General features: G+C 29.7%; 1 protein-coding gene and 1 pseudogene across 1 annotated transcript; both read right to left on the reverse strand.

The window, feature by feature from the left end:
- Positions 1-4,879: 4,879 nt before the first annotated feature.
- LOC114168988 (auxin-responsive protein SAUR71-like) lies at positions 4,880-5,645 on the reverse strand. The gene has a single exon (XM_028053995.2). The coding sequence runs from the start codon at positions 5,487-5,489 to the stop codon at positions 5,118-5,120; it is 372 nt and encodes a 123-aa protein (XP_027909796.1). The 5' UTR covers positions 5,490-5,645; the 3' UTR covers positions 4,880-5,117.
- Positions 5,646-7,552: 1,907 nt separating this feature from the next.
- LOC146880936 (U-box domain-containing protein 29-like) lies at positions 7,553-20,818 on the reverse strand (annotated as a pseudogene).
- Between the last annotated feature and the right edge of the window lie 219 nt (positions 20,819-21,037).

Consider the following 21,037-nt stretch of genomic DNA (forward strand, 5'->3'; position numbering starts at 1 on the left):
ATCTGTCGGAGGTTGTGGTTAATTCTATTGACAACATGGAGCCGAATGCCATGGTCAAGGCCATGTTGGATTTTAACAATAAAGCCTTGATCTTGGGACGGTGAGTGGGTAGTTTGTACCATAGAGAACTAAAGGAAGGTAGTTGAGCCAAAGTGGAGGAACTACAATGCCAAATTGCTAAGCACGCCGAAGAGAAGGCGGCTTGGGAGAAGGAGAGGGAGGAGTGGTTGGAGGAGAAGAAAAGATTAGGGACCTGGAAGGTGCGATGCCTGAAATCGGAGAAAAAGTTGAAGGGAAGGATTGTGGATCTCGAGGCCGATTATGACGAGTTGAAGGAAAAACATGACGATCTCGAGACCGAGCTGGAAGATCTCAAGGGCTGCATTATCCAGGAGCACATCAATGGTTTCCAAAAGGGCTTACGGCAGACGGCCTTCTTTCACAGAGATGTTGATGCATCTGACGCCAGATTTGATGTCAACAAAGATGTGACCGATGGTCGGCTTGTGAGTGAAGTGGAATCCAGCCCTGAAGAAAAGGTGGAGAAGATGGCGACGGGGAAGGATACAAATGCCGAAGAGATCGTGGCTGTGGAGGGGGATGCCGATGAAGCGACAACTTAGGATTATCATTTTGTATTGTATATTTGTTAGTAATCCTAAGTTTGTAATAACCCATACATTTGTTACTTCTTTTTTTTAATATGATGAATGTTTTGTGTATATTTTTTGTTATTTGATGTCGATAGTATGCGTTGTAGGAGCATGTTTGTTGAGTGATGTTGTAGATTCGTTATAGTTTGGCCAATATTTGTGTCGTGGACCGCTTACGCTAGTAAGTAATATGGTCGACTCATGCCGCTTACTTGTGGGAAGTGATGGGGAGTTTAAAAATTTTTAAACGAATGTTCGACCCAAGCCGCTTACTTGTGGTAAGTGGTGGAGAACTTAAAAAAAAATTTTAAACGAATGAGTCATGTTTGACCCAGGCCGTTTACTTGTGATAAGTGGTGGGGAATTTAAAGAATTTTCTTTTAAACGAATGAGTCATGTTCGACCCAGGCTGCTTACTTGTGGTAAGTGGTGGGAAACTTAAAGAAATTAAACCAGATAAATGATGTTCGACCTAGGTCGCTTACTTGTGGTAAGTGGTGGGGAACTTAAAAAAAAATTAAACAAATGAGTCATGTTTGACGTAGGCCGCTTACTTGTGGTAAGTGGTGAAAAACTTAAAGAAATTTTTTAAACGAATGAGTCATGTTCGACTCAGGCCGCTTATTTATGGTAAATGGTGAGAAACTTAAAGAAATTAAAAATGATGTTCGACCTAGACCGCTTAATAAAAAAATTGTAATTATTTTATATGCAAGAATTCTTATAATTAACTTCAAAATTTAATTAGCGTGTTCCTAATTTACATTACCGTGTTGCAATTATTATGTTTAATATTTCTTATGTTGAAGAAACATAAAAGATAGTTTAAAATATGTTTTAAAGAATTATACTTTTATAATTTTTAAATTGAAACATTCAATAATAATTTAGAATTCTTTAAAATTTTAAAAATTTGAATAGATTTTCGCTGTTATTGATAAAATAATTATGAATTTTAACATTATCATCAGTAAAATTCAAAATGAGGACGTGTATGTAGTTATATTCAATCTTGAAATGATTATAAGATTGTGGCATGTAATTATTGAAATAATAATAGCATTATCCAATCCACTGAAATCTGGCAAGTGTTATCTAGAATTAGAATGAGATTTTAGCCACACGTTACTTTTTTTTTTTTTTTCTAAACCAATATTGATATCAAAATGGCTAAATGATTAGAAGTTTGACGAGTTATTTTTTAAGTTTAAGATATTTGATATATTTTACTAAATACAACTAATATGCAATTTAAATGTGCTTAAAGGTGTGTTGGAATAGTCGAAAAAAAATGATATTATTCTTCTAAAAGACTGATAAAAATAATTCATTTCTACATTGATTGGGAAAATAATCTCTATCAAAAAAATCATTTTCTACATTAGCCATATCCAAACGGATCACGAAATATAAATTCCTTACATTAATTATGATAATATTTAATATAAAAATAACTTTTACAATAATTATAATAATAATTTATGTAGAATTCAATTAATTTAATGTTATATTTTCTTTGAAAGCATCCCTAACCTAAAATGTAAAATACATATAAATATAAATACATGTATTCACACACATATAATTAAAATCAAATCATTATAAATAACAAATATTAAAAAAAAAAATTCATCAATTTTGGATTAATGTGACGTGAAAATAGACAAGAAAAATTTCTAACATCAAGTTACATCTCCCACATTTGCGTCAACTTTTGATATAATGCAAAGTGTTCTAAAATTTTAATATAAAAGGTTTCTTTTTTACTGGTGAATAGGTGAATAGGTTGACATTATGAAATATAAAATCGAATATTTTTTTCCTATTAAAATAGATATTTAAAGTGTTCAAATTCAACTATTTTTATGCTTACACCATTTTTATCACTTTATTATTGATTTAAGTATAAAAGTGTTCTCACATATATTCTTACAAATGTGTGTACCTAAATTCAAAGTGAGTTTGACGAAGTATTAGGAATTTGAAGAAATATTAACTCTGCTAAACTGATATAAAACAACACCAGTAATATGGTGGGTTTTACCTCAGTCAACGTAACTAAATGATAATTGCTTCTCAACTTAGCCCACACTAGTAATTAAGTGTGGAAAATATTAAATTACTATTTCATAAAGGTTTAAATGAGCAAAAAAAAAAATTAGCCTTCTTAATAACATGAACTGTGATGAAAAAGATAAAATATTAGAAAATGAGATAATTAAATTTTTATTCACAATTTATAAACTGAGGATCATCTTTAATGATAAATTGTAAATTGGTCATAATCGATATGAGATTTTTAACATTATATTCTATCATCGAACTATATACATATGAGATAAAATATATATGAGAAGAGACATGTACATTTTATGTGTAGAACTATATAATGGATATGATATTTTTTTTAAAAAGATAAAAAAAGATATGTAAAATAACTTAGTTAATAGAAAAAAGTTCACCAATTTAAAAAACTTTCTACTCAAATTCAAGTTTTACCAAATATAAAAAAGACCTAAATTCATATTAATATTATTAATTATATATACATACATACATACATTTTTTCGAAAGAAGAATATTTTTGAATTAACAAATTGAGGAATCATGTTTATAAGTTGACTTGATACATTAAGGACAGCATTTGATGACGAAACAATTCTTTTAGGAGACACAAAATTAAGATTTGCATCTCAGACGCATTTTAACAAACACAAATGTGATGGAAAGAAACACCTTCCAACTGGCATAACATTAAATAATCGTACTGGCTTGCTGTGTTAAGGTTACAGGTGTTGTCTCTTTAATAATTTAAGATCATTTATCATACTAAAATATTAACAATATTAAATTCATTTTTATTTTTTTTAGTTTTAGATTATGAAGTAATAATGTTATCTATGCGAGTAAAATTGATGAACTTTAAAAAAATAAAAGCATGATCCGGACGAAAATGCGTAATCAAGGTTATTCAATTTATTAAAGAAAATTATAATGTTTTCATGAATCAAGAAGAGATAAAAAAATATCGGCAAAGTTTGACTAAAATTTTGGAAAATTGGAATTTAAGAATAATATTTTTGTGGGTACGGATTTTTGTATAGAGAATATGTGAATAATCCTGGATTTACTTCTGGTCTTGCATAATTTATTGTTTGTTTTATGAAGTCTTATATAACTATTTATATTTAATCAAGTTCTTAGCTTCTAATTTTGGAAAATCTTTCAAACATATATAATTTTTTTCTTGTGATACATTTAATAGTCACACATTATTTATATGTGAGTGTTAAGGTAATTTAAATATAACTTTTTAAGAAAATTAAACATTTTTCAAATCAAAACTCTCATGAAACTCAAACTTTAAAACTAATAATATCTCGAAAAGGGTGTTTTACTCTAACATATTTAACAGTCTCACAATATTTAAAAAACAAGATTATGAACGGTATAAATAAATTCTTTCAACTTTTTAAAACGTAATTTTAATGAAACTTATTTACTTTAATTATATTATGCCCAGAAATTTAGGTCTAAACAATTTTAAAACTTAAATTTCACAACTATATTAAAAGTTAAACTCTTGTCACAATCAATATAAAAGTATTTTGTTTAACTATAATCGATATGCAAATCGTTTGTCTAAACAAAAAAGAAATCACATATTTTTTAGAATAACTGTACTAATTTGTTTCAGCAAACAGTGTCTTATATTCTTCTTCTTGGATACTAAATTAGCCATTCATTCGGTCAAAATTCAATTACTTTTCTTGGAAAAATCAAGAGATATGATTCTCTTGCATCTTATGTAAAGTTCCCATATTCATATTCATTTCATTCGAATTTCGAATTAGTAATAATAAAAAAATAAATAAAACACGGACTTCTTCCAAACGGCACAAATTCGGACAATGCTGCCTAACTTTCCGTACATTGACTTTTCTGTCTTCTTTTATTCTCCGTGAAAAAAAAATAAATTACAGACGCCAAACATTAGTTAAAATTAAAAACTTGGAAATAAAAATAATAATTTTTTTAAGAAAATGTCCCATTTATATTTATTTACGTTAGAATCCAATGTCTATAACTCTTAGTCTTAACATAATTCTTTTTACTTAAAAATTAACACAAATCAAAACACATTTAACCTGTGAGAGGATAATTGATATCATTTACGATTCATAATTTTAATTTTTAATTATTATAATTATCGATTCTGTGAGAAATTAACAGATCCAATGTCCTCTTCCGATCTCATAGTATATAGTATTATCATTCTAAAATATGAACAATTAAATTGAAAAAAGGCAAAACCAAAACCTAGTCTCCTCTCATATCTGCAGTTTGGTGACCACAAGAGAGGGAAAAAAAAAGAGAGAAGTAAATAAAAATTGCTCCTTTCTGGTTGATGCAAAACGACACCGTATATTTACAAGTGAGCAATAGAGAGAAGAAAGGGTGAATCTAGGAAAATTCTTGGGAAGAGGTAAGGAGGTCATGAATGTCTTGGAGCGAGTTGCGACCGAGTCGAAGCGCTTCCAGAACTCGCTGGAACACGATGACGTGGCAGGGTATTCGGAGCACACCCTTCTGTTCGTACCCGTATTCCTGCGCGGACCGGTTCAGGAGCTTCACGAAAACCGGGTGGTTCAGCAGCTCCGCGCTCACCACGAACCGCTCCATCTCCTCGCCCACGTAGACCGGCACGTGCCCCACGGGAACTCCCACGTGCCGGCGGAGGGACCCGGCGCGGCGCGGCCGCCGGGAGTCGGAGCGGAGGAGCGTGTACTGCGAGGAGTCGCCCACGCGCGAGAGCTTGCGAATCAGCTGCTTCATCGCTTTCTGAGCCAGATTTAGAGAGAGAGAGAGAGAGAGAGAGAGAGAGAGAAGGATAAAAATTGAAACTTTGTGATTTGGGTGAGAGTGAAGAGAATGATGATGGTTGAAGTTTGGAGAATGAAAAGTGTGGTGGGTGTGAGGTGGATGTGAAGGGGGAATTTATAGAGCAAGGGTTGTCTTTGCGTTGTGTGTGTGTGATTATGAATGAATGGTGATGATGATGCAGACCAATGAGGCAAGTTTTTGAGGTACAGGTAAGCGTACTTGGCAGGTACATGAGAGAGAAACAGAAAGAGAGAGTAAATAAACTCAGAAAGCGAAATTCTTTTTTTTTTTTTAATGTAATCACTTTTTGTTTTTTACTTCCTACGTTTTTATATATATTTTTTTGGATGATGGAATATGCTTGTGTTTTTTCTTTAGAAATAAAATTTTTTCTTCTTTACATGATATATATTATATATTTATTTATTTATGGTTAGAAAAAAAAAAGAAAAAAAGTTTCGTAACTTTTTTTTAAAAAATTGCTATAGTTTTTTTTTTAAAATTTTTGTTTGACTAATTTTAATTTATTATCTTTATCAAGTTGGTGTTATGTTTTTAAGAAGGGAGTTAATGTAGTCACTCTCTTTCAAATTTGATGATAATAAGAGTTGAATGAATGAGGTATGATATAATTAAGTAATAACATGGTTATTATAAATGTGTAATAGTTAAGAATTAATTTATTTTGGAGAAATGAATCAGAGGGGAATATCAAATAGTAAAATGAAATTAAAAAGATTACAAAAAAATATGAAAAATAATAATACAAGTTACTAAAAATAAAAAAATTGAACAGAGTATTTTTATTAAAGGAAAGTAAGAAAATACTATACATATTATTATTGATATTAATATTTGTTCCGGGTAGGTGCAACATTTATTATATATTTAAATTTATGAAATTTTGATACCTCTTGTGTAAGTATTTCCTTATAGAAAATCGTTTCTATATCCAAACTTACTTATTTAAAAAGGCATTAACAGCCGGTTTAGAAATTGATTTTTTAAGGTCAATTCAGTGATTAATTTTATTGAACGATAAAATTATCATAAATAATATAATAAATTAACTTCAGTTTGAGGCGTGCCAAATATAAACTTTTAGTAAATATATCGCCGCAGATTTATTAATGAAAGGTTATGTCCCATGATTAGAAATTACAACAAAATTGAATAAAGACAACAAAAAGGTTTACCATGATTTATATATTATTAATTCTTTTTAAGAAATAATATTAAAAAATGCCTAATTACGATGATTAAATGATAGAAGGTCTCTTTTCTTTCTAGATTTAGGGAAATTGTCAAATTTCTTAACTTTTGTTCAAAAATACGAATATATACTAAATAATTCATATAGTTACTAAAAATCTTAGCTGCAAATAGATATATTTAGGCTTTTTATTGTTTTGTTAAATTATTTTACGAATACAAGAAATTCCTAAACATAAAGTTGTTTTGTTTTTTGTGAGAAATTCTCATAGAGGAAGTTGAGAAAAAAAAATACAACGTAGCAAGTGATATAAGATGTGTCTATAAAATTCCTAAACCTAACTTTCCGTGCATTTTACTTTGCATCTCTCATCTCCTTCTCCACCACGATACTTGTTTATTTTAATTTACACACACACACACAGAGCACAGTTTTAAATTCTTCATAGGCTATTTCCAACCCAATGCCTCCTATTTTCTTAGTTTTGACACATTTTAAATTGAGGTTTTATTTATCGGACGTCACTTATTTTTATTATTTATCATGTGAGACATTTGTTTTCTTCAATTATGGTTATACTTATCAACAGTTATACTTAAGTAGTTTTCTTCTTAAATATTAAGGTTACAAAACTTTTCAACATGGTTTTTTTGTTTAGTAACAGTGTTGTAGTTTAGGTAATTATTTTATTCCCTATAAAAAAAGACATATTAGATCAATTCTTTAGCTCATATTATATCAGTTTTAAAATTGATGTAATCCAGCCAATGTAATAAGCGAAAATATTTTACATCGATTAATCTCACAACGAGTGTAAAATTGGACAATCCTGAAATAGATAACACTCGCTCCACAACATCGTAACAATGTGCTTTGTTGCCACACTTTCAACACCATGTTCGCTATCCCCACCACGCATCTTGATTCCTCGCATATCTTCAATTTTCATTCCTTTGTAGAAAACATCTTTCCACTGGCTTGAGAATCTTCTTCATCATCAACACACTCATGTTCGAAGTGCAAAGAAGCTTTAAGAACACCTTAATTGCTCCCAAATACACAAACTTCATGTTGCTCCGTCTCAGATATGAAATTGCCACAAGGCACAACAACTAGTTCTTGATTAGATATGGTCTTTCTTTGATATTATCAGTTTCAGCAATTTGGATGTTAAACCTTCCTTCTCTGCTATCAACTGCTTCGATTCCACATTTATCGCGATCGATGCCAAAAACTTAATCAATGTTATCTTGCGACATGGCTCCTTTATTAGAGAGCAATAAGCAGAAAATCTAGACTCTGATTTTCTGCCTTGCCCTACCTCCCCAATATCAAGTTTTTCAGCCCTTCACGATCTACCATATTTTTAATAACAAAATCCAACGTTATAACGACCTGTTTGAGGAACTCGAACCACCATTAACATTTTGAGGAAGCCAAGCATTAGAGACATAATGCATTTCATTGTGGCGAGAAATCGTGGTTTTCTTTTGAATATTGTGCATAATGGGTGATTTTGGGGATTGATTCGAAGCGGTTGTCAGTGCAAGTCGAAGATAGCGAAGTGGATTTAGCCTTTGGAGGTAAGGGATTTGAAGTGTGTCGAAGTAGGGGAGTGAGGCGAGTAGTGGGTGGTGGAAGGAGTCGAACCAAATCTGCATGACCCACTGTAAGGTTTTGATTGGCAAGTGTTTACATACTACATTGGTTCCACTCCACAAATGATGTAGTATCTTTGTTTTTTATTTATTGTTTTAAAAAATAAAAGATATTGCATTGATTCACGTTTACAACCAATGTAATATTGGTCCCAAAATTATGAACATGCCACCATGTTTTTGTTTACATCGATTTTGTTGCAACCAGTTCAAAATGTTGTTGTCATTTTTATATTTTGCACTAGTAATTTTATTAACTTGTTGATGGATCAAGATGTCATTAATTTAAGGTTCTGATTGTTATAGTATTGATTGTCAAATAGATATTGAGTTTTCAATTATATTCATACACATGTAAGCACTTACCAATCTTTAAAAGATATTTCATGGATGTCAAATTTATGATTACAAAACTTTTCAATATAGTTTTGTTCAATAATGGTACTGTAGTTGAGATAATAATTTTATTTTACTAAATTGAAATGAATTGTCCTTAATTTAAGGTTTTAGTTGTTATATTATTGATTATCAAATAAATATATTAGTTGATTATATTCGTACATATGTACCCAACTCTCCAGATAAGGGTTAGGATGTAGTTATTGTTATAGTCAAAAGTTATGTAATTTTAGACTATTCATAAATGCAAGAAGGATTATATTAAGATGTTTTTTCTTATTGAGAGGTACAAGTGCTTGACTTATTTCTTAAGTTATAGGTGTCATGATTTAAATGGTTCAATTTATCTAGAATTCGATCTACACAATTACTGACATTTGACAATGCATAGTGATACCATGGAATCCATGTGCATGAAGGTTGGATTATTCTTGGATGCATGAATGTTAGTATTAGGTTTGGGTGCACATAGGTTGAAATCATGTTTTGAGATCGTGTTGTCAAGGATGTTCAGACAACCATAAGTAGGTAAGTTGTTCCTTTATAAAGAATGTTTGTGTAACAATTTTATGAAATCAACTTTTTAATCACTACTGCATGTGATCAATCCTAGGTGATCCAAAATGGATCAATAATTTGGTGAACATAAAATCTTTGAGGACACAACCTTTTAACCTTGAACTAATGAGGCAATAAGCCTCAATTACATAAATGTCATATATGCTCTAGACTAGTAATTTAGTGATTTGTATATTGATAATTGTTCAGCTTACAGAGGTACAAAAGATGCAATAAATCTTAAACTTAGCTAATGAAATCTTACAGCCTTTACAAAAAATGGTTTGAGAAACTTCCTCATAACATTTGATAAAAAGGCAATATCAAGTGTGTTGCAAAATGTTTCATCGAGTCACCCAAAGGATGTGTGACACACACCATGTAGTGGGTTGTTAATTGCAAGAATTTGTTCAATTGATCATTACAAATATACGTAAGACTTTCTTTATTGGACATCAAATTTTGCAACTTCATAATGATTACGTCACAAGTAATGCCTCACATCTTATAAATCCTTTCTTTGAATATTTTACATGCCTATGAAATAAGATAAGTCAAGACACATCATCTCAAATATCTTAGAGACCAAAAAGGGTTTGGAAAAGAAAGATGCTTCTTTAAGAATGGTTTTAAGAAGGTTATAATGTCAACATAGAAGGACATTAACAACTCCGAGTGTGAATAGGAGAACTTGACGAACAATAACCTATGTCACATGGTTGGTACATCATTTAACATGTCAATAGACAAATCAACATTTCTTATCTCAGTCGCACGACAAACACCATAAAAATTTATCACACCATGGAACATGTAAAATTTATGTTGAAAGCTCACAATGCCTACCAATTTGAAAAGTTTTCTAACATGGACCCCTTATTGATGGAATAAATGCAAAATGCTTCAAATTATTGGTGAAAAGGAACCCATACCAACCCTACCAACCCTACCAACACCACGTCTCCCACCACTCCTTCCACAAATTACACCTTTTACCCAAACGCACAAACATTTGTCCTAACATAGACTCAATTGGAACATTATTCAGCCTCACTCACATAAGTCCAAACATACACCCAAACCAAATAACAACCAACATAATCCTTGCCTTTGTTGGAATCTTTTTTTACCTTCGACAAGTATATTGAGTCAGCTGTAGTACAAAACAAGTGTCGTATCCACAAAGACTTATATAGAACTTTAAGAAACTTAAATTTGTTATGACTTGCTATGAAACAATATTGAAGGTGTTGTTGTAAATGATTTAAACAAAGTAAAACAAGATGTAAAATAATCAATATATGAATGCATATTATGATTGGGTTTCATCTATCTTCTTCAATTGTACTTTTACTGATTCAATATATATCAATGTAGTTATCTAGTGTCATTGAAAGTTCTTAGCTAATTCTAAATCAATCCCCTGAATTTAGAACCTATGGATCTCAGTCAAAGCATTGATTCCTCAATCACCAATGAGTTAATCCTTGCTTTAAGTGTAGGAATTTTAACTCAACTAAAACATTTAAATCTATTCCTAGTATTCAAACGCGTTAGATGACTTGGTTGGACCTTAGATTCAAAATTAATTTCCTAACTCAATCTAAATCAATTATATAAGATGAGTTATCAATTATCCAGACATTAAAGCATAAACCAAATCATTAACACATGAATAATAACAATAATAACAATGATATGTAGAAAATAATAGCAATACATAGAATTAGGGTAAATTGCATCCAACCTCAATACAAGAGAGTTTAGTTACTCATGTTGATGATTCTTGCTATAAGCATATAGTGTGATTGCCTCTCACTTATAACTATATTAAAATGTTACAATGAATACAAATAGAAATCCTAAGAAAAATATTTAAAGGAAGAACTCTTAAAACTATAGTAACACTATATTTGTATAGAAATTAAGATTGACTCTCAACTTTAGTCTTTAGTAGAGGTTTTCTCATATGCAAGGTTTTCTTCTTAATCAAGCTTCTATTGTGGTGTTCCAACTAAGGATGTCAAAAAAATATGTACCCATGGGTATCTGCAGATAAAATCCACAACGGGTAGGAAATAAATATTGTAAATGGATACTCGCGGGTAATGAGTACGGGTATTTTTAATACGCATATGTTAACGAGACGGGTACGGGTATCATAATATTTGTACCCGTGGATATCCGTACTCGCTATACTTTAATTTAAATAAAAAAAACATGATTAAAATATTAACGTATTGATTTTGAATGAGTTATTTTTTATCAATTAGTTTTAAAAAAAAATATATTTCTTTGTAAATTGTCATTCAACACTATTTAAATGAGTTATTTGGACTTTTTTTGAAATTTATGAATGTTATATATGGTATTTTATTTGAATTTATGACTAAAATATGTTGTTAAATATTTATTTTTATTTTTTTGTAAATACCTGCGGGTACCCGTGGATATCCGTGGATACTAAAAAATTATACGGATACCCGTATAACGGATACCCGATGGATATAGATACGGGTACGGGGCAGATATTTATTCAACAGGTAGGGTACGGGGGAGCTATTACTCATACCCTATTCGCCTCGTTGACATCCCTAGTTCCAACATTATAAGAGCAAACATGTGTTAGACAACTGTTGACAAGATGATGCATGTTAAAAAACTTGAACATCTATTAGATGTTGCATGGTCATACCCACAAGGTGAGGCTTTACACCTTGCTTGGTGGAGTGAGCCTTAGAACCTTCCAAGTATTTTCTTGTGTGGAAGAGTAAGAATAAGAGAGACACATGGTGGAGAGAGAGGGGAGATTTGGTAGGAACATAAGACCTGCATTTTGATATGTTGTCACCCTTTTTAGAAGGATAATTCAAGCACAAACTAGCACCATGGTATAGTACTGGTTTCTGCTTGGGACAGAGGGAAATAACACGTCGAGATTACAAATTTTGTCTCATTTAAAGGGTAGAGGTAAACCTATATTAGGTAAAATATAAGGTGTCATGTCCATAACATTCTTCTTTTCACTCATTCCTTCATCTTGTTTTTTTCATGTTCTAAGAGTTCTTATGAGAAGTGAGAGCTTGAAGAAGTCTTGGAGGGAGAGTATCCAACCAGTAGCAACCTAATATTCTTAGAGGACAAATTCAGGTAGGGGAAAGTAACTTTACCTTTCTTATGTTTACGTGTAAGTATGTGTTGCATGGTTATATGCTTTGAGAATGAACTTCATGGTGTGTTTATATTATCTTTCATTTATCTACATACCATTGTGATGGATGAGATGTGAAATGTTGAATATACATGCATTTGTGTGTTTCGGGCAAGGAATAAGAATGTGGCTAGGTTGAGTAGTGTTGAGACTTGGACTGGTCAAAATCTACTAAATGAAAGGTTGAGTAGATCTTAGGCATGGATTTGTCAACATTTGTTGTATGAGTTAAGTAGAGCCCAAACCAAGACCTTATCAAAATCTACTGAAAACCTTGCCTAAGATGCACATGAGATTGTTTTGCTGACCTCAGGGGTGGAGTATCACCTTATATGTGTTATGCATTAGGATGTGCATTATCTAGGAGTGTGGTAAGGTGAGACCATCCAAACTCTATTAAGTACTCAACTCATGTAGAAGAAGGTACTTAATGAGTGAGAGTTGATAGATGTCACTTATGGTCAAGGTTGGGCAATTCTCGAGAGAGCTTTGTGTGTGACCATGAAGGGATTAATATATATATATATATATATATATATATATATATATATATATATATATATATATATATGTATATATATGTATATGTATATGTATACATATACATGTATGCATATACATATATGTATATGTATATATATGTATATGTATATGTATATGTATATATATGTATATGTATATGCATACATATATATATATATATATATTATGTATATGATATTTAAAATTTAATTAGTTTATCCTTGTATCTGTATTTTGAACTACTATGATCGTATGTGATATAAAAGTAAATGGTGTTAGAAGTGATAAGATTAGGAATCATGAGTGATGAGGATATACTTTTTGTATATAGACATTTGTATATATTATTTTTTGGATTATGTTTTAGTTTTGTGTAATATATTTTATAACAAATATTAGTGTATGGTTATGTGTGTATATTACTATTATTAATTATTAGTATATGTATATTAAATCTAGGTTTTATGAATATAAAAAATTAAGTAGGCAAAAATATAACTTGTCTACTCTTCCTACAAAATTGATATTATTTGTCATAATAGAAAAGTGAAATATTTTTAAGACAAATAATATTTTGTATGATAAGAGATGGGCATAAATCTAAAAGTCATGTTTAATACAACCATTTACATATATTGTGAAACAAAGATTAATATGAAGTCCAACATAATACAATACACCAAGTTATAAAGTCTTACACAAAAATTTTAAATTTTGGACAAAGAATTATATGCATATTGAGACAAGATAAAGTTTGTTAACAAAATGCATACAAAGATTAATCGCGATCCCTTGAAGTTTTAGAAAAACGATGCAAAACAAAAATAAGTACCTCGATTGCATACTTGAAGTGCTCCTAGATGCATAACTATCATGTAAAAATGTTAAAAGTTACAAAATCAACCAATAAAATATCCCAAATAATTTTAAATATCATTAGAGTTTGTATGCTTAATATGATTTTACCTAAAAATAGATAAAAATTATAGAAAAGAAATTGTCCTTAGTACTTTCAATAATTTTGATTTAGTCATAGTTTTGTCTTTTATATTTTGCAAAATTTACAATTTTAGTCTCTAATTATTTCTTCAACTTTAATCCTTTAATTTTTTTAATTTTCTAAAATTTTAGTCTTAAAATTTTTTTGTACACGATTTTAATATTCTAACTTTATTCAACTTTTAGTTAAAAAATCATATTAAGTCGTTTTTAAATTACATTAGATGATTAATATTTGTCATTGTTATTCTTTTCAACGGTGTTGTAAATTTCTCTCTATTCTTCCTATTGCGTGTTGTTTCAAAGTAGTAAAAGTATTCCAATAATTGGGGCTAAAATTATAAATAATAAATAAATTGTTAATTTTGTAAAATAATGTAACTAAAGCTGTAATTAAATCTTTAATATAAATACTTGTTTATAATTGGATTTCCGTATTAAATTATTTTATAATTTAGAAGAAAAAAAATATTTATGCTTATAAGTTTTGTGTTTAAATAATATAAAACTCTGACTTTAAACACAAGAAATATCGTAATTGTGGGACTCTGTGGACCGTTACAGTACACTTCCGTGACTCCAAATGTCAGTCTCTTTACAACTACGCGTCTCCTTTGTCCGTACTCATTCCTCTCTCTCTATGCCCACTCTCCCTTCACACGCGTTGGATCCACGCTCCCCTATCAAAATTTATATAATTGTCATGTGTCAAAAGTCAAATGTGAACACGCCCTCGTTACTTTTGAAAATAAAAATAAATGAGAAGTATAAGAAAAAGAGGAGACACGGGTAATGTAATGAGTAAAATTAAATATTTAATTATTTAGCAGGCTAAAAATAAGTGATAAAAAGAAAGAAAGTATATATAGAAAGATGGATAACAATAAAATTAGTATATGCTATTTTTATTTAATTGCTTTCTCTTCTTCTTTTTTTCCTTTTATCCAACAAAATAAAATTCATTTCCTCCTTTATTTTTCAAACAAAGCTAAAGTGATATCAATAAACTCTCAATAGAATCACGTATTTTTGTTTGCCTATTTTTTTCTTAAATTATTTGGCTTATTACTAATTTCATTTGTGATTGTATGATTTTCGTTTACTCGATAATTTTTACATTTGACATACACGATACCTAAAGGCTACCTCAGTTCATTAAGTTAATATAAATGTAATAATGTTAAAAGCTCATTAAAGATGCTAATTATAAAAATTGGAAAATTAAATTACAAAATTATTTATATATAATAGTCAAAGCACATAAATGAATTTAGATTCTTGGTTGAATTTTTTGTGTTGTTCTTCTATTGTGTCTTTATAATACACTGATTATCACTAATTTTAACGCAAAAGAAAAAAACAGTAAAAAATCTGAACTCCACTTTTAACCAACAAGCAATTTTACCGTCCTAAAACACTACCTGACAATTAAACACTTAAGCATCTAAAGTAATATAAAAGAATATTGTGACGATATCTAATAAAAGAATACATGTAGATCTTCAAATATTTTCATTAGTTTAAAAACAGTATGAAAGATTTTGTTCATCATATGTTATATTACGGATTCAAATTGTGTAATCCGTATACGTTAGGTTAAGTCAGTTGTTTTACATATATGTGTAATGTAAATATTGCAAACTTGTTAGAGAATATTTGTGTGATCTTATTAAATACTAACACGAATACCAAAGCTTTTTATGGCATAAGAGTGTCTACCTTGAGAGAATATAAAAAATATTCTTTATAAACAAAACTATTATTTTAATACAAACTTCACAAATACGGCTTCATGTTACATCAATCAGGATAAAAATATCATTTTAATTTAAAAAAATTAATGTTTGTAAAATTTATATTAATATGCTGTTTTATTTATAACTAATTTTTTGCAAAAGAAAATTGAGATGATGTAAGTAAGAATATTATTTATTACGCATTAAGTTACATAAGGATTTTATCATTGTGTCTTGTTTTATTATAATGGATTATGTTATATTATTTTTGTTTTTTTTTAAGTTTTGCATAGTTTTATAAACTTTATATAATTTTTTTAAGTAAATTTCAATTTGCAATAGTAAAATAAGACTTAGTCATTATATATATTATGCTAAATAGACATAGGTTAAATTTTTAAACTACAAGAATGAGTTTTTTTAAGTTTTTGTTAATTCATTAAAAAAAACTTTATCAATTGTTATTATCCCAAGTAAATTTGAAAATGAAATTTTCAAACTCTTTTTAAAATAATGGTATAAGATTTAATTTTTCTATTCTCATAATGTCACAATAAATATTGTTGTTGAAGAGAATCATCTTTCATCTTTCGCAAGAGATGATTCTGACAATGTTAAAAGCTAACTTAATCCAAACACTTGTGCACAGAAGTAATTAATATAATTTCTTATTTAAAAAAACAAAATTCACATTATACCCTTTATCAAGGAGACTCACTATAAATTGTGAAATAATAGAAAGTCCAACTTATTTTATTTCTATCCTTTTGGGATACCATGCTTCATACTTATAGAGTATATAATGAATAAACTGTGCTTAAATATTCTGAAACGTATAGAGTATATAATTCTAAAAAAAAAAAAATCTATGGTTGAAGAAACAATTTATATTCAATTACCACAAGTCTAATACAAATAATCAAAATAAGACAAATATCTTGATTTTGACATGTAAATACAACTACGAAATACATTAAAAAAAAAAAAAACCAACAAACATATATAGAAAAACAATTAATTATTATCATGTGTATGTGGATTACATGTATACATACCTTAATTCACATTTTTCATTTATGTGAAATGCAAGTTTCTGTTAGTTATGGATAAATTAATTTTCATATGTGAATAAATTTCTTTTTTATAATTGATCAATGGAAATATGATTTATGCATAGTTGATTGTGCCAATGTAAGATTTATACCGATATAACATTTTCAGTTATGCTGTTTTTTTTTTTTTTAGTTTCAAGTTTAACACCCTTGAATACCTAATTATTTTATACTCTAGACAATGTATCTTTTGGTAATCATCCCGAAATAGATAGTTGTATTTTATACTCATCACATTTTTATTTTATTTTTATATGCCCATATGTTTTAAATAAATTATATATTAAGATATTATTATATTTTAGTTCAAACAATACATACAGATAAATTAGAAAAGAAAAATAAAAAAATACATTAGTATCTATCGTTAAATGTGTAGCTTTAACTTGTATTTAATTATTTTATAATTTAAATATCTAACTATCAAAATAATTAATCTATATTTTAAAATTGTAAGAACAATATTATATATATATATATATATATATATATATATATATATATATATATATATATATATATATATATATATATATGTATATAACACCGATGAGGTGGCTATATATACGAATTTGGACAGGTAATTATATATTGATATCCACTCACATTAAGAAAACAAAAACAAAACGGTCGATTGAGTTGGTTGTGATGCTTTCAATGAGTGATGCCGGGAAAAGATGAACCTAAGATTATTTAAATGCTTTCGTACGAGTAATGTCCGAAAAAGATGAAAATAGTAATATTAAAATAATTTTGTATAAAATAGGAAAATAAAGTATATTTACTAAATACAGATCTATTTATAAATAACAAAATTCTTTCTTAAAAAACTACCATCACCTCTGTAAAGTTCTGAAGTATTTCATATTTTTTTAATTACTTTAAATTATCAAAAAATAATAACATAAATATAAATGTTGTTCTATTTAAATAATAGCGTTATTTTTTTCCTTGAAAAGATAAGATAAATTAATTTTACAGCTTCAGCGTGCGGTGGAGGTGTGCAAGCTGGCTCGCACTGTTGTGCGGTTTCTGCAGTTGGATGAGTTTGCACGCGGCACCGCCAATCGCCGTGTTGCGGAGCATCATTGTTCTCTATTTTTAATCGATCATTTATATATTCTTCTCATCTTTCTAAAATCATTTATAATATAAATACAAATTTATTAAACATTTATAAAAATTTAATTTAAGTATTTTGTTATATAAATTTAGATAATAGTATTTTATTTAAACATATATTTAATTTACTTATATATTCTCTTAATAAAATATATTTTATTATATACTTGTTACAAATAATATATATTTAATTTGTAAAAGCATAATTATTATATGTTAATAATTACATAAAACAAACAATCTTTTCATTTAAAAAAATTAAGTAATTTAGAAATTTAGATATTCTAATGAAATTTCAATTATTTTTTTTTGTAAAGAACTAGAAATGACATAGTAGAAATGATAGTGATTTAAAAATAGTGAGACTCAACTACTGTAGTATTAAAAAGTTTTAGTATAAATATAATTGTTATAAAAGTGTTTCATTATTTTAAAATACACTATCTCTCTAGAAACCAGTTGTCTAGAGTTTTCTGACTTCTCTTTTAGAGTTCTTCCTCTTTGGTTGTCTGATTGAAGAATTAAGACCGTAGGATTGATCATCGTGGCGAACTCTTCAATTTGGACTGATCAGTCTCTTTGTTCGCGTAAGTTAAGTTTCAACCCTTTTTCTTGGTCTATGTTTTCTGCTGAATGTGAGTCATCTTCCATTTGCATTCGTCCTTTTAATCATTTGTATGAGTTTTTGCTAATCAATGATCATAACAATATGTCTTGATAGTTCTTGTGATGTTTTTATGTGTAGATAGAGCATCCTGTAAAGTTAGTTGTGTTTGACGTTTTTATAGCTGTTTAAGCTGGATAACAGGTAAGGGAAGCTAACTTTAAGCTTGTGTTGAACTGGATAATCTCTAATTCATGAAATTCTCCTTGGATTGTTGGAGTTATGAATTGATATGATTTTGATTGATTGTTTTTTGTGTTTAAATTGAGGTGTGATTCTTCATTTCTATGTTGTTGATTGAATTAATGGTAATTGGGAATTTTAGGATCTGAGTCATTGATCAAATTGGTATCAACTCCATGGTTTAAAGACTATTTTAAAACAATATCTAAAGGAGAAGTACCAATTTGAGTTATGAAATAGAACTAGATTGCCAAAAACTGCAAAATTAATGTTGTTGATATTTGATACAATGCTAAGCCTCGCATGATAACACTGTGCACTCATTTTTATGAATATATTGATATTGAGTGCTAGGCAGGTGGCACTGAACGCTAGTTTTTACGAATTGATCAGCGTTGGGTGCCACTTCCTAGCACTAAGCGCTACCTAGTTTCTCAACATTGCGTCCTCTTGGTAAAATGAAGATTTTTGCTTCGTTAACCGTTGAATCAAGCTGAAATTTTGACAGTTGGTCCTAGGCACGTGATTCTTCATTTTGACTGGTGGGATCTTTGTTTTGAAGTCTTTGGTTTGAGAAATTATTTTCACCATTTTTATGTACTTTATGTATGTATATGTTTGAGATTGTAATTGGTTGATATGTGAATATGAAAATGTGATTAGAGATGTATATGATTGGTTTATATTATGAAACAAAGGTATGTAATAAACTATTGTTAGGTATTTCCCGGGGAGGAAATATCATTCGTAATTGTTTCATTAAGGGTGTGCCTTAATAGTCAGTACTGTTCCATTTTTGTGAAGCTATCATGAACTCTAATAGCTATTCATACTCACATAGAGGAGAATGGTTAGGTGGTGAGAGTAGCAGGAGGTCCTATCATAAGGATGGTTCCATTTTTCTTATGACTGCAAAAGAGATTAACCCTGTGTGTGATAGCTCGTGGAGAGTAGCTCGGGAGAGCATTATATCACCACAAGCGCATAGCTTCACTAGTCTGACTATAGAGCATGTCTCTGGATAATATTGAGTTTACAAGAGTTTGATTCATAATATGATATGTTGCATGGTTGTGCTATATCTGGTGAATATGAAAATTTGTGTGCATATTATAACACCCAGGTCGAGTATTACTAATAAATAAAATTACAATTGGAAAAAAAAATTCAAACATCAATATTATTCCAGAAAAGTGCGAAAAAAATTAAAACTTTAATCGCGTTCCACATAACTCAATATCTCAAAATTATTCTATTATAAGTAAAACTCCAAATTTGAAAGAAATACAATTTATTCAAAATATGCTTCTTAAAAATCAACCCCAAGCTCTAGTCCTTGCTCTGCCTTGTTGCCTCACCATTTACACTTGGATTATCACCTACTTCCGTGTGACAAGTCTCACGATCATCGCCAAATACAAATAGAAAGGATGAGCTTAAAAGAAATAAATATACATAAATAATGATATAGACCTCATCCAAATTGACTTAACCAATTTCTCATTTTTAGGTACCTCCATACCATGAGGTACATAGAAAACCCAATTCTCAAAACCTTTATGAGATTAACACATATTCAACTATGGTCTTAGGGATTCCATATGCTTCCATGAATCTGCCCGCTCGTGGTCTAACTCTACGAACCTCCTCGCTCGTAGTCCAACAAGCGTGAACGCATCCTATTATGAACCTCCTTGCTCATAACATCCTCAAGTGTGAGCACGAAACATATGAACCTCCCTACTCGTATCCCTACACAGAGTACATCCAATACGAATCTCTCTGTCCGTATCAATCACACGTTTCCAACTCCATTACGAACCTCTCCGCTCGTAATCCATGCAAGCATATCCCATACCAAGACCATCACCACGAGTCATGCAAAATCCAACACAAATGTACATTGTCACTACACTATCGCCTGTCGCAACCTAAGCGCCGCTCAGTGAAGTCGTAGTGCAGACCGCCTAGCGGGTCAGAGAGCATCACTGGGCTCCAATTATCTGACTTCGCTCTTGCAAGACGGATCAAGAAATGTCGCTAGGCGTCACTCTCTTAGGACCCCCCCCCTCTGATGGTAGCCATCGCATGGCGGTCCAATCCACACCGCTTGGCGCTACACC

Source organism: Vigna unguiculata, chromosome 11 (assembly GCF_037176805.1).
Source record: "Vigna unguiculata cultivar grain cowpea cultivar isolate G323 ecotype 2 chromosome 11, ASM3717680v1, whole genome shotgun sequence".
NCBI classification, from domain to species: Eukaryota; Viridiplantae; Streptophyta; class Magnoliopsida; order Fabales; family Fabaceae; genus Vigna; species Vigna unguiculata.

Bases quoted from the DNA above. Each gene is read 5' to 3' on its own strand.
- LOC114168988 (XM_028053995.2), bottom strand. From the start codon at position 5,489: ATGAAGCAGCTGATTCGCAAGCTCTCGCGCGTGGGCGACTCCTCGCAG.